Here is an 18167-nt window from a genome sequence, read left to right as displayed (position 1 = left end):
GATTAGAGCTGCATATTCAGGACATGAAGCTGTCATTGGAAACCTTGTTTGAACTCTGGACAGTCTGCAGCCTGTTAGCCCACCGGCCACAGTGCCAGCCATCCCTTATGCAATGTGCAACTGAATTGGATTTTTTTCTGCAGAGATTTGGGGTCATAATATCTGCTGATGCTATACAAGGAAGAGCTAATTCAATTTGTGCTCGCATAACGCAGAGAGTGCAAACCTAAAGGCCAGAGTGTTTAAGGAAGGAGGGATAGGAAACGTTGCACATTTGGCATCTTTACGATGAAAGTGTTTTTTGTTGACCACAGCCAAAGCTGCAGCCTTCGTCCAGCACTGACATCCAAGCGCTGAAGTCATCATTCTGACACAATGGTAGCAATAAGCACTTTCCCCTCTCTGCCTCTCCTCCTATACTAGTCTGGCAGCTCACTCAGAGCAACCGTATGCATACATTACACAGGATCCGCTAATTCCTCTTAAGTCACAACCAGCAATAACAAATTAACCCACCTACACAGAGTTTTCTGAAGACTTGTCCAGACTACATATTGTGCTTAAATCTAATTATTTCCTCATTGCTGTGTATAATAGGCATTTTGTGGACTCGCTGGAAACCTAATCTCACGCTATAAAGGCTTGTTAGCGGTTATTTAGCACAAGGCCAAGCTTAAATGCTCTGTCTGAAGTATTAAGAGCATGCTAATGTTGTTCATGATGCCTAGTTAAACTTTTTATGGCTGAATGTTTTCAACAATATATACTGGACATCTGACCAATATATTATTTGTAAATTGTTGTTAATTCTTATTGCTGTATTGGCCTTGCAATACTAATGCTTCAGAAAACTGTAATATGCGGATGCACCCTCTAACCAATCACAGTTAATTACAGTCTCAGATTAGTGTTTCTGTGGGTGTTTTGATGAATAGAGGTATTTAGACAGTCCAAATAGTATTTAATTATTTTTTATTATTTTGGTCAAAATAATGTAGGCCCAACTTTAAACATCATGGCACGGAGTCAGTGCTGGCTAGGCTGGTCAGTGATTTACTGCTTGCCTTAGATTATGGAAAAGTCTCTCCTGGAACTGCTGGATTTGGGGGCAGCTTTTGATACACTTGACCATGATTTTTTTAATGGACAGGCCTGAAAACAAGGTTCATTCTTGCCTGGTTTAGGCTTTACATGACAGGCCGTTATCAATTTGTCAGTAAGTGTGGAGTTTTCTGAACTCCACAATATGGTGTCCCACAAGGCTATGTGTTAAGGCCTTTAGTGTTCTTCCTTTATTTAGAGCACCAAAGGTACATAATCCGTAAACACAATGTTGGGTATCACTTTTATGCTGATGAGGCTCAGTTATACATGTCAGCTCTTCTAATAGAAGATGGTGTTAAAGACATAAAAGCCTGGATGACCAGGAACTTTCGCTTGTTGAACTCGAATGAAACACAAGCATTAATGTTGGACAAATGATTAGATTTGACCAATAGGCTATTGCACGTTTTATTCATTTTACTGTTTACTACTTCAAGTGCATTTAGTCCCAGGTGTTTTATAAACGCATATATGTTGACATTAGCACTGACTGTTTTGTGCATGGAATTAGCATTGTCCCACAGTTAGCATATTGCTGTATTTGTAAATTTCAGTTTATTTAAAAGATTTTTTATGCATGATGCAAAAAATCCCAACTTTGGGATGCACGATAATATCAGAATGACATTGTTATCGGAAAAAAATAATTACATTTAGAAATTTGCTGTCAGGCAGATGCTTAGATTTGACCGATATTCCAAACCAACATGTGTATTTATTGTATTCCAGAAGAGCTGAACCTTGATGTGATGCTGAACTGTGTGCTAAAATGTCTGCATTTTAGATATAATGTAGAAATGCATATGTGTTATATTTCTCCATAATGCTAATACAGGTGGATCTAGTCCCAATTTCTACATTTAATAAATGTATCATTTATGTGCATTAAAAATGGAAAATATTGGGATTGGCTCATCATTCCCATATTGGTGCATCCCCAGGTCACTATACACCAGTGTTGATAATATGACAACATGCATTAAATAAAATACATTTGTTAAAAGCTATGCATCCAAATGGTAGTGCAAGAACAGTTGCCAAGCAGCATAAGTCAAACATCATTAAATGAGCAAGACAATGTCTTTCTCATGTTAGTCTCATGTTTCTCATCTTGCTGTACTAATTCAGAGGTCAGTCGCTGTGTGTGGTTATACGTACGTATATAGAGTATTTTGCCAGGCCTTTAAACACAGCTCAGCCAGTCAGATTTTAGAACTGGAGCTGTCTGCTTTATAAGATAGAACTGTCAGTCCTGCAGGAGACACAGAAGTTGAGCTGATTATTCTGCAGCCTCAGGAGACTCTTTCATACTTTTCTAAGCACCTGATACCTTAACAGTGATACCACACACGGATAACAACCTGCACAACTGTTTTAAAAGATTTAGAGTGTTTATTTTCAGCTTTTCTTGGTATGCAGGAGCTCCAGCTGCCAAAAATGTTAAATATTTAGTTTTAACTTTTTCTTTTTTCAGGACAGGTTGAGAGAGTCTTATTTCTTGATGGAGAGTCTTAAAAAAGATTAATAGGGTGTTTATTGAAAAGAGTGTCTGTCTTTTTCTCTTTTTCTGCCTCTGCTTCTCTCTTTTCCTCTCTCTCTCTCTCTCTCTCTCTCTCTCTCTCTCTCTCTCTCTCTCATTCCACTCATTTTTGTTTTCATTATCTCTTTTTTCTTCTCCCACTACTGCTTTCTCTCTCTCTCTCTCTCTCTCTCTCTCTCTCTCATTCCACTCATTTTTGTTTTCATTATCTCTTTTTTTCTTCTCCCACTACTGCTTTCTCTCTCTCTCTCGCCATCATCATAAAGCTTCTTATCATCAACTCTTTTTGAAGAGCTGATATGTCAGTAAAGGAATTTCTAGTTGGCGTAGTCATTGTGTCATTTTCATGGCACATGGTACGTTTCTGGTCATTGGCTGAATCGCTGTAGTTTGTCTTTTTAGACAGCAGTGTTGGAGGAAGCTTTTTCCTTTTACTCATGTTTTTTTTTCCTACTTCATGTTCTATTGGAAATCTTGCTCCCAGGTGGGTGCTTTCTGTGGTGTTTTCCAATGGACAGTATTTTTCTGCCCAGTAATGTTCCAGGCAGTTAGGGGTATGACATAATTTACAGTGCAGTTTTGTTGCTGTGGCCTTTGAAAGCTAGTGCTGCTCGTACACAGAAACACACAGACACTGAACAGAGTGCCACAGCGTGGAGTCGCTCAGTCCAGATCGATGCTGTAGATGTAATGGAACAGACTTTGCTGGCTCCCCTCTCTCTCCCTCTCTGCCTGTCCTTGTGTAAGTAAAACGGGTGCTTTTACACCAGTGCAGCACAATTTGAGCTATAATCAAAGAAGGACATGACTTTGCTAGTGAAACCTTTTTTTTCTTTTTTTTTTTTTAATGTTAAACGGCTTTGTGTTCAGTTCGATCTGAGGAGATACGTCCCCATTTCCAAAAAAGTTGGGATGCTGTGCAAAATATAAATAAAACCAGAATGATGTGCACATCATTTAAATCCTAAATTTAATTGAAAATACTACAAAGACAGCATATCAAATGTGGAAATTGAGAAACTTTATTGTTTATTGAAAAATACATGCCCATTTTGAATTTGATGCAAACAACACATTTTAAAAATTTGGGACAGGGCAACAAAAGACTGGTAAAGTTAGTGAAACATCTCACAACTAATTAAGTTAACTGGCAACATGTCAGTAACATAGTTGGGTATAAAAAGAGCATCCCAGAGAGTCTTTCAGAAGAATAACATCACTGAACATAAAACAGCAAAGAACTTTGCAATTTCATTGCCTACAGTACATAATGTCATTGAAAGATTCAGAGAATCCAGAGAAATTTCTGTATGCAAGGTACGAGGCAGAAAACCAATACTGGTTGGCCCTCATCTTCGGGCCTTATGTCTGCATTAAACAGACATGATTCTGTAGTAGAAATCACTGCATGGGCTCAGGAACACTTCCAGAAGAATGGTCTGTGAACACAGTTTTTTGCTGTGTCCACAAATGCAAGTTAATACTCTACCATGCAAAGAAAAACACATATATAAACAGGATCCAGAAACGCTGCTGCCTTCTCTGGGCCCAAGCTTATTGAAGATGGACTGAGAAGTAGAAAAGTGTCCTGTGGTCCGACACTTTAAAATTTGAAATTCTTTTTGGAAGTCGTGGGCACTGCGTCCGCTGGGCTAAAGAGGAGAAAGACCATCTGCCTTGTTAATAGCGCACAGTTTAAAAGCCAGCATCCGTGATGGTATGGGGGTACATTAGCGTACATGGCACAGCTGTGAGGACACCATTAATGCTGAACAATATATGCAGTTAATTAAATACTGTAGTACTTGTGCACTTCCCTAATACAGGTGTAGTACATATATGTATTACCTTATGACTTGGATAGTGTTGTGGCCTATACCGTTACCAACAGTAACCAGTAATTTAATTTTGTTTCATTTCATAAATGAAGTACAGTAAATGTAAGACATTGATTAATTTGGTATCATGTAGATAAATCAGATATAACATTTATTGTAAGCATTTCACAGATACTTTTGTCCAGAGCCACTTAAAATGCTAGGCGAAAATAACATTGGAAGTCCAGCACTCTTTCTGCTGTACATATAACCGTCTAGTTTACTATTAAAATGTTACCGTGTTCTCTGTGAGAAAAAATAATCTCTCTACAGGGTTCACACAGATTCTTAAAGTCTTATAAAATCTTACAACAGATTTTATAAATGCCTGAAAATGTCTTGTTAGCCCGCTGTTTCATTTTTGTGAACCGTCGCAGGCAACGGGAACTTACTTGACCCAGTCGCTGTTGTCTATGATCTTGGCTTGGCAACAACCAAGATAACTGATCTTTTATGTCCCATCCCATAGAACGTTTTGACAAAAGTAAAAAGGATTTGTTTGTCTTATGCTTCTTCACGTGTGGAGCTGCATCTCCAGGATCTGTTCAAGCTGAGTCACACACATCCGCTATCTGTGAAAGCACTCAAAAGCATTCCTGATTGAAACTCTGTTTTCCTTTTGCTTTTCCAAAATGCAAAGTGACTTACTCAGTGTGACCATTTTTGTGAAAAGCAAAGGATTTTAAAAAGTAAATACTTTATAAACAGTTTTGTTAATTGGTCGTAATTACCAGCTTTAATTCCAGTGTTGACTCTTTGATAATAGTTACATTTTTCCATTTATCAGCGAATAATGTCAGCCACTGATATACTGTGCGCCTGAGGCTGATGAAAGGGCAGTACGATTACTGAGGCTGTCCAACTCTGTGGCTGCCCGCTGATGTACTGTACTCCAGCCGCTCTGCTTCAACTCATGCTGTGCTCTATATCATCTCTGCTGTCTGCCTCACTCCTGTTGAGTGTTTCTGACACACTGCAGAATGTATTTTTTTTTTTTTTTAATTCTAAAGACACTGACTTTTGTGTGTTTGTGTACCAGAGGTGGACAAAATGACAATATATTCTTATCATTATTACGTCACAATGTTTTTCTCTCAGTATATCGTGGATATTATTGGTACTTAAGCATGTTTCACTACAAAGAGATGACTCAATACCACTTTTTCTGTTCCGATACTAACACTAAACCATGAGTACTGGCCAATGCTGATGGTGGTGCGGAGGCTTACTTTCTTTACAACACTGCAGCATTACTGCCTTTGTCACAGCCCCCCCCCCACACACACACACACACACACACACACACACACACACACACACACACACCAGGCTAGCAAAGCTGTCTGGCCTCATACACCTCTTGCAACCAAAAAAATCTAACAAATCTGGTCATTATATTAATTGCATTAATAGTGTAGGTGAATAGCTATAATTGCTAACTAACAAGGGGGAAAAAAACATTCTAAGAAGAAGACAGTGTCTGATGTCTTCAAGACAACTTTGCTAGGTAACGTGAGTACTCTTTTAGCTAACACTCAGCCATTTTTCAGCCCTTTGGTCTTTTGGTACAATTTGGTTTTACTAGGTACCAAAATCACAGAATAATTAACATTTATGGTGTTAGCAGGGAAGGGGAATGCTTTACTTTGCTCAGTCTGGTTATTCTTTCTTATTTTCTCAGCTTCTCCAGCTCAGCTTGCTCTCTCTCTGCTCTCCCTCTTTGAACCCTGAACCTAGTTCACATAATAGCCAAATTGGAAGCAAGGTGTGTTGTTTGTTTCCTAAGAACAGGGTAATAAAATGCAAACAATCATTAAAAATGATGAAATATACTTGGCCAGCCGTCCCCAAGTTGGACGCTATTTCTTGCTTCAGTGCCCTGACAAGAAAGCAGATAACATTTTTTTACACACTGGTTTAGCAATATTTAGGGATAGCAATGCAAAGAGTGCACTGATATTTAAGTTGAATATTTCTGATAGAAATATTTTCTGAAAAAGAACGTTTTTGCTCTCTTCTGTATCTTTGGACAGCAGTGATATATTTATATACCATGCTAGACCTACTCAAATACTCTACTTCCCCACCCTGCTGTTATTGCATTATTGTTACTGTGTGCTGACACACCTTTTTTCTTGATTAAAGTCATAGTTACACAAACCCTGACTGACACATTAACACAAGCTGCATTTCCCCCTTGCTGTTTTAATAAAGCACAAACAGCGGGACCAGCAGGAGCTGAAGGTTAAGCTCTTCCATTCTCCTGAATTGGAGCCAGTTTTTTCCTTATCTTCAGACACACTACACTGATCTGAGATCAGCCACAAACAGTTCCGCATTACCAGCCACAGACAGTGAGTGACATTTTTACAGCAGTCTGTCAGAGAGCTTAAATTACACAGACTGAATCTGGCAACTGAAGGGTATAAATATGCATTGTGATGCCCTAAACTTATGGATGCATGATATATTAGTGACCAATGTATTACTTGCCAATAAATGAAAAATGTAATTATAGTGCTAATATCATGTTAACGTTATATTATTCCCTTATCATATTTTCTTAGTTTGACCCTTCAACCCTTCCATAGTGTGCTGTTTTTTGCTATATTGACTCCATGACTGTAGCTCTCTTATTCAAATTCTGAAGTTCCTCTGATAGTTCTCTTGATAAAATTATATCCAGCTACTGCAGTGCTTCTGAAGTACACACACTGCTGATGCTATGGATAAATGAACAAGCAGCAAACTGACAAAAGCAACAGCTAAATGGAAGCTAAAGTTCCCTTCAAAGCCTCCACTGTAACAGGAATCACGTTGCATGAACGAGAGCAAGAATGAGAAGCAATGAGAACAATATGGAGGAGTTGGAACCAACCAGTAGGTGGTCTTCAATGAAGTTGCAGTGCTTCAGGACAAGATGAGGAATGGAAACTTAAGCATTAACTTTCAATGGCTTAACATATACATAACAGACTGTCAAACCATGTCTTTATGGAGCTTGCTTTGTGCACAGAAGGACAGTCATGCTGAAAAAAGAAAGGGCCTTCCTCAAACTGTTGCACTAACATTACCCTTCACTGGAACTAAGGGTCCTAGTCCAAACCTTAAAACAGCATCAATTATCCCTCCTCTACCAAACTTTACTGTTGGTATTAGGTATTCTGGTAGGCAGCGTTCTGCTCCACTAAACCGAGATTCATCCATCAGACTGCTAGATAGCGAAGTGTGATTCATGACACTCCAGAGGGTGTGGTCTTCCACATCGTGGCTGAGCTTATTCCATTTCACAATAATAGTACTTACAGTTGACCAGGGCAGATTTAGCAGGGCAGAAATTCCCCGGCAAAAGTGGCATCCTGTGATAGTGCCACATTTGAAGTTCAGTACAACTCATTCTACTGCCAGTGTTTGTCTATTTATCGCATGGCTATGTTCTAGATTTGATACAACTATAAGCAATGAGTGTGGCTGAAACACCTGAACTCAATAATTAGGAGGTGTCCACATATTTGTGTAGATGGATGCATACCTACACACACAAATAGACACATACATATGGCAAAGACGGCTTGAAAAAGTATACAAAGATGATAAAAATGCTGCAAATATGCAAATGTAAGTATAATGTTACAGATGACTTTATATAGTGGGAATAATACATTGTATCAAATAAACACTAATTTGGCTAATTAACTAACTGAATGTGTTGCATGCAGCTTTATCAATTGCTTCGTGTAACATGTAACCTCACAACATGCAAACAGTTGCATGAAAGTGTCACCATATAAAACCAGCTTAAGGTTTCATTATATATTGAATGGTTTCTGAAAGAATCATAATCAAATGAGGTCAGAGATTTAGACCCCTATTAGATGCACAGTGACCCGTTTGTGTGGGTCAGTGTGTTGACTGTTGCATAGGAACGTATGTTTTATGTCGTGTCACTGCTTGACCATGTACGCACTCACACATGGTCCGTTCCCTGATGAACATGCTTACTCACGATCTCCAGCTTGTGTGTGTAGACCCAGCATCAGCTCCGCGCTGCCGGGTGTGTATATTTACACAGGCAGCGGACACTCATCCATCCTCTGACACAAGGGACAGAACACTAATGATTCTGCTTCTGCTTTGTTCTCCATCTCAGGACACACAGCAGGGGAACACGCATGCACACACACACACACACACACACCCGTCTTTGATCTTTGTTCTTGGGCTGCGAGTGCAGTCTCTCCTGAGTGTTCTCCTTGTCTCTGGCTGATGGAATTACACTTTTCATTTCATCTCTAAAGCCGCTCTTTCATGTCCTGCTTTTGTGTCAACAATGGCAGAGTCAAACGCAGTCGGTTATATTTTTCCACAGTCCTCGCCGAGGTATAAGCAAGCCAATGAGGGTCATTCGCAGCAAAATAGCAGTTGAAATGAAAATATATGGTACATGACAGAAAAAAGCATCATAATCATTTTAAATTCATCTTCTTCCACTTTCCTGTTAAGCTTCCTTACAGTTCAGCGAAGGGAAACTATTTAGAAGCTGTTGTTTTTGTTATTCAATATTTGAAGGGTATATATCCACTTATATGATGCTGTTTGTCTTTGTACTTATGATTATGTGCAAAAAAGTACGCATTCATAAGCATAAACAAAGATATTGTTTTAAAAAAAGACTGATGGGGAGAAGAAAAGTGTTCAGACACCAACATTAGTAACATTAGTACTCTGCTGCTGTTTGCAATTAAACCTTTAAGTAATTACCTTTCTGCAGTATTGTGGTTCGGTTTTGGCCCATTCCTTTTGGCAAACCATCTTCATTTCCCCAAACTTAAGAGGGTCTGATAGACCTTCATACATTTTCAGTTGTACTGAAGTCAGGAGATTGGCTGAGTCACAGAAGCACCTTCACCTTTTTTTACAGAAACCAGTGTTGAAATGTTTTGGCTGTAAGTTTGTGGTCATTGTCTTGTTGACACGTCTTCTCTGCTTTCTTGGCCAATGAGATTAAATTCTCCTCTGTGCCCTGGTATATCGTTCCATTCACATTTACTTGGTGTAATACTGCAGAGCAAAACAGCCCCAAATCATGAAGAACACCACCTTCGTACTTCACTGTGCATATAGGGTGTTCTTGGGATCATACGCACAACCGTTCTTTCTCCAAACATGACAAGCTGAATTATTGCCAACTAGTCTTATTTTTGTTTCATTACTGCCAAAAAGTTCTGTTTCATTTCAAGATTCAGAAGACAATTAGGTAAACTGTAGTTAGATTTAAATGGTTTAAATAAATAGTATTGTGTGCATTGATGCTTTTTCAATTTCTGAATTTATTTACTATGTAGACATTCCATTAGTATATCAAAATTAACCTGTGATTATTTATTCATTATGTTTTTGCTCATGTTTTAGCTTGAATATTGAAATACAGCAGCTTATAGTCTCTTTCCAAAAGCCTGCATAAGAAGAGATTTTACATTTTAACACCATTTCAGTCCATCACTGGGCATATAAAGACGCCAAAATCCCTTTATAAAAACCCCAAATGTGTTACATTTTCCGCTTCCTCTTCCAAAGATGTGCCAGGATGCGAATGAACATAAGCTTAAATCAATTTATATTACAATAATAAACATCCTGTGAGAATTTCCACCAAAGCAGCGCACTTTAGTCAATGAAATTGAATTTTTTAAATGAATGTTCTTTGTCTACAGTGCATCCTCTGACATTTGTTTGGCTTTAATTGGCTACATGAATCTCCCCCAGTCTGAGCTAATTGCTCACAATGAGCACCTGCTAGGAGAGAGAGCTGGGCCAGAAGTGCTGTTATAGCATAGAAAAAATGATTTCTTATGAAAAATCAATCGTCCTGCAGAACGACGTGCTCGGTCGTCCGTATCGCAGGTGTTCTTCAGCCTGTGAATGACTGTGGCTGTCTTAGAGACAGAGGGAGAGAATCGTCACATCCGTCCCAATGCTACTATAACAAGCCTTTCTCTGCCTGCCAGCCTGCACATTCTCCAAACTCTCTCTCTCGTTTGCTTTCATTCTCTCTCTTGTTCTCTACCTCGTTCTCACTTGCTCTCTCTCTCTCGTTCTCTCATTCCCTCTCCTCATTCTCATTCTCTTTGTTTTCTTTCCTGCTTGCTCCCATTCTGTTTCTCTGATTCCCTCTCTTTTTCTCTGATATGTTTTCTTGAAACAGCACTCTTGTCAATTATGTAATCCCTCATTAGACTGCTCCTATTTTCTCAAATACAGCATTTAATACAAGTCAAAAGTGGTATGAAAGCCTGACCCCAGAGCCCAGAGTGAATTCATCCAGAGTTTTACAGACATGCTTTGCATTGTGCACACTCTTCCACCGTAATCAGACTTTACCATATCTCCCTGTGTGACTTTGTGCTCTGTCTTTGATGTTATGTAATATTACAACTAAGCCTGTCACTATTACTCTATTAAAAAATACAATTATTAAAAAGTAACTTATATTTTATTATATTTTACCATGTCATGTGATAAAACAATACAACTGTTTTGTGCAATGTTTAAGCCAATATATAACCAGACTTTTATTCATTTGTCCAGCGAATTGAATCATTCCTGGACACCAGGACCTCTGGTCTGGTTTGCTCTTTGTTATTGGAGTGTATGTGGATCAAAAAAGGCTCTCTCTCATTGGAGCAAGACTAAAGTTTGCTAATAAATGTCTAGGCAACGATCAGGACTTCTGGAACATTGTGCTATGGAGAGACAAGTCAAAGATAGACTTGTTTGGACACAGTACCTGAAGCCAAGTTTGGTGAAAACCAAAGACAGCATTTGATTAGAAGAACCTCATACTAACTGTAAAGCATGATGGTGGACATGTTATGCTTTGCGGGCTGCTTTGCTGCCTCAGGACCTTGCCAGCTTGCAATCACATAATTGATTAATTCTCTTTCATACTAGAGCATGCTTGAGGAGAATATAAGGCCATCTGTAAAAAAGTTTAAGCTAAAGAAGTAGATCTTCCAACAAGATAACGATCCCAAACATACAAGTAAATCCACCAAAGAATGGCTCAAAAGGAAGAAGAGGAGTGTTATGGAATGGTCTAATCAAAGCCAATAAAGTATCTATACATACTGATTAACTGAATATCTAATACTGATATGTCCGCATATTAAAAAAAAAAAAACATTTCATGAATGCATGAGTGCTTTTACTTCTTTACATGACTGTATGTGTTTGTTATTTAGGAGCTTTGGAAGATTTTGTAGACACTTTTATTAGTTTCTGTAAAATCTAACACATTGGAATTTTGTCAGCTTGAAAGGTATGCAGTGATCAATCCACTTGTCATGCTAGTCTTTGTGTCTTCGTCTTTTTTTCCGCAGTCTTTCTGGTCCACCTGCACGTTTGTAGCTGCAGTAATTGTCTTGTGACAGGCTATGTTCAGGTTGCAGCTTGCCTGCCAACATGATGGTGGGGTGTTCTTAATGATGTCATCAATGCTAATTCTAGCTACTCAGTGAAACTCTAGTGACCAACTTTGTGTCTTTATGATGAAAATCTAACTGAATAATAGATTTGTGGCAGTTTACTAAAATGGGCTTTTTGTCCCCAATGTCAAGGGGGGACTTCTTACCTCAGAGGGCCAACTTTACACTTTCACTTTAAAAAGGAAAAAAATCTTTGCTTGCTCTCCTAACCAAATGTACTGCTCTCTGCATTAGTCTCTGCAAATGTATTGCTCACAGCAATAGTTACATATTTTCAACTATTCTTATACATATTGTTATAAATGCATAGAACATAATCACAAAAACATAGATCAGCTGACTCCAGATATTTTCCCAGGAGATTAATCCCAGGAATGCAATGATCTAGATGGAATTTTGGGATTAATTAGATATAGATGTTCAGTAAATGTGTTTACATTAGATATGATATTAGATATGATCAGGAGAGGATGTGAGGTTGAGATTTATTTGTGTTGTGATATGATCAGGAGAGAAAATGAGGGTGAGGGAGGGGGAGTCTTACTCTGGGGGCTTCTTTCCCGAACTTGCATTATGTAATGTTTGTTTTTTTTGTTTTTAGTGAAGTCTTCTTAAAAACTTTGATGTTTTTATCTTTTCCCAAGATTTTCAGTTGTTTGAAAGTCTATGCATGAATTGTTATTGGTCAGTTAAATGCATTATGGCGTGGGCTTTTTTTATGCTCTGATCTGATTAATCACCAAAAATAATTGTTAAATTGCTGGATTACTGATATAACTGTTAATGACAGCCATAATTACTACCAGTCCTGCATCAGGTCTTCAGGCTGTTTTCATGTGCATGCTTTTAGACAGCCAGCTTCTCTCACTAGTTCTTATTCCTGTTTTTTATGTCGTGCACTTGCACTCACTTGTTGGGGCTTTCGGTTTAATTTCCTTTTTCCGTTAGGTGCAGTCGTGTGTGTTTTGTCAGCTGTGTTAGTGATGAACTTTGCTCTAGCCTCTGCAACAGCCTCACTGGAGCAAAGTCCTGTCAGTCAGACCAGTGAGAGTGTTTACTCAACTCTTTCTCTCTCTCACTCTCTCTCACTCTCTCTCTCTCTCTCTCTCTTTCTCTCTCTCTCTCTCTCCCTCCCTTTTTTCCCAGGCATATGTTTGAACTGCCAGGGAAACACCAGAGGTCCTAACTGCGAGGAGTGCAAGTATAACTTCTACAGAGAACCGGGCTCTGCCCTAACTGAAGTCTGCCTGCCCTGCCCCTGCTCCAGCGTCACCTCCACGGGTAGCTGCACTCTCGGTGAGTCCTTAAAACCACACACATTAGCCTTGCCGGCTATCCTGTTCTCCCTCATTTGCCTAAACCTAGCCTAGCCTGCTGTAAGCCATCCAGCATCACGTCCCCGGGAAGCTGCACCCTTGGCGAGTCCATAGAACTCCCACGATAGCCTAGCCTAACCAGCTAACCTGTTCTCTGCGAGTCATGTTAACCTAGCCTAGCATAGCCTACTCTGTACTCTGGTGGGCTGCTGTGTGAACCCAGGCTGAGACGGGACGTCCCCCTGTAGTCTGGTCCTGATTACACGTCCTGTCTCGCTAATGGAGGCGGTGGTGGTCGGGTTTCGGAAAGAGGTGCATTTTCAGGAACTCGAAACCAAACGTTCTCTTTCTCTCCCTCCTTACCAGCCTACGCTGGACCAGGGGTTTATTTTTGTCTGCTGAAAGAAAGAAGCCCTTGCAGGGTTTGTTTATGAAATATGAAAGGCAGGAAAGAGAAGGAGGAGGAGTTTGTGCTCTTGTTCAGGCTGGTCAGTCCTTCTCCCATCTTCTTAACCCCTCAAACTCTAAAGCAGGGGTACCCAAATGTTTTCTATTAGAGGGACAAAGTGCAGAGTTTGTGTTTGAGGGCAAGAAAGACAATAAAATAAAGGCAGTCGGTAGGTTTAAAATTGAGTTGTTATAAATGTATTTTTAAAAACCAAAATACGTCAACAAAACTTCAGAAAACACTTCATTATTACACAAATATTAGTCTTATAGTTAAACTACGGTTAGTAACTGAATAATAAGCCTAGGTTCAAGGAGTTCAAGGAGTCTCCTTTCGTGCTTTTTCTCTGCTTCTGTTTCTAGTCTATTTCTCTCTTTCTATTTCTTTGGTATCTTCTCTCTCTCCTGTTTCTTTCCCTTCTCACCCACTTGTTCGGTCTCTTTTTCTCTCTCTGGCTGCTTTTTCTGTCCTTTTTCTATTTTTTTCTTTCTCATCTTATTTTCTTTCATTTTCTGTTTTGTTTGTTTCATTTTCTCTTTTTCTCTCCTTTTTTCTGATGCTCTTTTTTCTTGTTCTCTCTTCTCTCTTTCATTTTCTGTCTTGGTCTGTTTTTCTGTCTCTACTTCTTTCTCTTGCACCTTTTCTCTCTCCCTGTCTGTCTCTTTCTCTTTATTGGAGTGGGTGAGGTTTGCTGACAGAGGCACTGTAGAGCAGCTGTGGTGTGGTACAGACCTGTGGTGTGTGTTTGAGTTGTATTTGTTTATCTCTCTCTCTCTCTCTCTCTCTCTCTCTCTCTCTCTCTCTCTATCAGTGGGTGGGTGGGGTGTGCTGACAGCAGCAGTGTGAAACAGCTGCGTGTTCAGGTACAGACTCAGAGCGGAAACCCTGCAGACCAGCGAAAGGGCAGAGACTCATACAGTGTGTTCATTTGCACTCAGTCATAGTGAAACCGTTCACTGTTCTAACAGAGGGAAGTGTAACGTGCCTGTAGACATGGTCTGAGATGGATTATATGACTAAGTGTGACAATATGACTTCAAATGTGTTTCCTTTTTTTCTTTTTTTCACTTTGTACTTTTTTACACTTAGTTTTATGGGTGTAATGTGTTGGTACCTTAACAACACTGTTCTGATATTTACATGTAAGTATACATACTAGTAATTATAGTCGAGATTGTAGTATTTATATCTCAAGTTCAAGTTTGTGTGTAGTATATACATATTTTTTTTTTTATGTTAAAGGAACTTTTAGCTGCAAGTTAGGCAGCTAGTTGGCTAGATAGCTGAATAGTTTGGAATAGCCAACACAGATAAATACAACAGATAAAGCATATTTTTGTTAGCAAAAATAAACTGTTTGGAGAGTAGAGTGCTACCCTTCATTTATTAATATTTCAACCAAATGACTTTTAAGTGCAAGTTATTCACCTTTCAAAAGATATTTCTGAGGACAATGAATACAAAATCAAATAAAGAAGGAGAAAGTCAAATAAAAAAGTGGAAAAAACAGGAGTTTCTAAAAGTGGAGTTCAAAAAATGCTTAAAGGTTACAGAGAAACTGGGACAACTATGCAAGACCTGGTAGGCCATCCAGGCTGTCACCATCAGATAAACAGCACTTAAAGCTTTCATCTTTGAGAAAGTGGAGAAAATCAAGCTCCACATTTTCTTCAGATCTGGAAAAATAATACACAGGTGTTTCTTTCACTGTGGAAAAAAACAGCTCAGCGCTTTGGGTCTGAAAGTGTAACAGCAAGAAGCTGTTACTGAGAAAAGGAAATAGATAAAAAAAGAACAAAATTTGCAAATCAAAGAAGCTGCTGGTGTTCTTAGAACAATAGACTGGCCACCTCAGCATCCAGACCTAAACACTGACTATGTTTGGAATAACTTGGACAATGAGAAGCAGAAAATGCAACCAACTTCTAAGTCTGAACATGGGAGATATGGAAAGATATCCCTGAAGATTTCTTTGAAAAACTTTGAAAGTCCCCTGAACAGAATGAAATCTGTAAACTTCTGTAATAAAGAATGGAAGCTGTAATATAAACACTCAAAAAAAGTTGTACATTACATATGTTTTCTCTTTTCTTCTTAAAGCTCAACAATGGAAAAACGTGTGCTTAATGGCTGCCTTGACTGGAAATTAAATACATGAAGCATAGTCACTGACTTTCGCACAGGTGTAGTTACATGACTATGTTCGCTAGCTGACTAGCTGTCATTGTTTGGAAAGCCTTATTTTATTTTAAAGAAGATATTAAGCTACTTTAGTAGCTCAGCTAATGTAGTTGGGAAAAGCCAAAATGCCCCCCATCACCCTTTCAACCACTGATTATATCAACAAATAAGATATTAATCAGATTCCTGAATATGGTTTTGCCTGTATTTTCTCTTATATAATGTAGATCATGTAGTAGGGGTTGCATGGTTGTGTGACTGTGAGTATCTGATCCTGAATCAGTGCTCTGTGTAGGCCTCACTGATTTCTGCCCTTTTAATATTAACTTTGTCAGTAGAAATCTGGACACTTGATTTTCTTATGCTGTTAGTACTACTGTGTACTCAGTGTGAGGGAGTTTTTCTCAGTTGAACATAGAGGCTCAGTCCTGTGTCACTGCCTTCACATGTCTTAATTGCTCAGTGTTCCATGACGTTGTTGTGCTGTGCACTTTAGGGAAATAGCATTTACATATGCCCTCGATCACAGGACATGCTGCGGTATGTTTACAGTTTTATGAACAGGTGTCTGCTGAAGCATCTCGTTCTTTACCATGTCCTTGCTTGAGTATGGCCAGTGCTTGAAATGTTGGTCAGTGATAACCTCCAGTGACCTTAAAGAAAATTTGAAGTTTTCTAAGAAGCATTGTGGTGCATCTTTTTGGCCTTTTTTTTTTGGATAAAGTACTGGGCTGGCTGCCTGTATCTTTTAGGATAGATGTTAAAGTTCTTTTACTAGATTTTAAAGCTCTAAATGGCTTTAAAGCAACCTTACAGAATGTCTGTCTAGTTATGTTCCAACATCTTAGATCTGCAGATACTGGCCTTCTGCGAACACCTTCTGTAAAATACAGATAACGCAGAGAGGCCTTTCTGTTGTTAGGCTTTTAAACTGTGGAACTCAATTCCACCTTTTTTCAGGTAGTCAAGCTTGGTGCACACATTTAGGAAATCTTTCATTTAGCCTTTAATTAACATTCTACCCCTCTTTTTGTATTTATCAGTGTTGTTGCTTTATAGGGTTAACACTAATGCTCTTTTATTTCCTTGTATTGCTGTTATCAAACAGTAATTGTAACAGAAGAAAATCTAACTCAACTTTAATTTCTTCTTTTACTGGTAAACTTAAGCTGTATTTAAACTCTCTGTAGAGCTACCGCTGAAAAAAAGAGTGCTCTATAAATAAAGTTGCTATTATTTTTATTGTTATTATTTGGAGACTGTATGTGATTAAGCACAAGGACCTTTAGAGCTTTATTTAAAAAAAAAAAATCACCTACTGTTCTTGTTTTACGCTTTGTGCAAACCACAGAGTGTATCTGTGTCCAAGCATGGTAAACCTTTAGAACTGCCTAAATAATGACTGTCACACCTCTCTGCCAATCACTGCAGTCTCTAAACTCCATTTCCTCTATCAAGCAAAGGAAAAACAAAAAAAAAACCTCCTCGCAACAAACATACAATGAAACAGAGGTGGCAGTGAATTGGTCTGAATTATTAAGACGTGTCAAGAGGTGTTACTGGTGAAAGTGTAATACAAACATACACTATCCTGATCATGGAGGATGGTGTTTTATTTCATTCCTGAAGCTGTAAAAGTTGTCGATCCATGTGTGTAAAACTCAGTGGCAAAACTATGAACAAGCTAAACTTCATCTTCATTACTGTGCTTATTAGCACTCATTTTAACGTGATATTTAGCGATAAATAATGTTGCAGAACAACATTCAGATTAGTTTACTTAGCTCTGGTGTTAGCTTTAGTGTTAGCGCTAGTGTCAGCTCATCTGAAGGGTAGGCCTCATCACTCAACCTCCTCTTTATAAGATGTTGTTAGATCACAGTTTGTTAGGAACCTTGCAGTAAATCTGACTCATGTATTGATGAAAATGTTTATTTGTAAATATGGATGGCCACCGGGGGTGACAGCCTGGCGCTTATGCTGCCGAGTAGAATGAGTTCTCTGCCAAAGTAGTGAGAAGTACAGGCTTTATACAGATACAGATCGAACAAAAGCATCGTGGCTAGGTGTGACCTCAAGCACCAGACCGTCTAGATGACTAAACAGTGAATGTGGATTCAAGGGCCTGTGATGGGAGGACAAATGGCATATTTCCAAATGTTTGATGGGATTGTTAGATTTCCAGTATAGCAGACTTCAAAAATATCATATATCTAA

The 18167-nt window shown here is 38.8% G+C and overlaps 1 protein-coding gene across 1 annotated transcript in view; it reads left to right on the top strand.

Annotated features, from left to right (window-relative positions):
• The window catches only part of si:dkey-220k22.1 (multiple epidermal growth factor-like domains protein 9), a 124499-nt gene that overhangs the window by 88029 nt on the left and 18303 nt on the right, over positions 1–18167 (top strand). The window contains exon 4 of the mRNA XM_036580395.1: positions 13152–13301. Within this exon, the coding sequence (XP_036436288.1) occupies positions 13152–13301 (150 nt within the window). The remainder of the gene's footprint in view (positions 1–13151; positions 13302–18167) is intronic.

This window comes from Colossoma macropomum, unplaced genomic scaffold (assembly GCF_904425465.1).
Source record: "Colossoma macropomum unplaced genomic scaffold, Colossoma_macropomum, whole genome shotgun sequence".
NCBI lineage: Eukaryota > Metazoa > Chordata > Actinopteri > Characiformes > Serrasalmidae > Colossoma > Colossoma macropomum.
The sequence above is the reverse complement of the archived record's forward strand: the minus strand, read 5'-3'. Positions and strand labels throughout refer to the sequence as shown.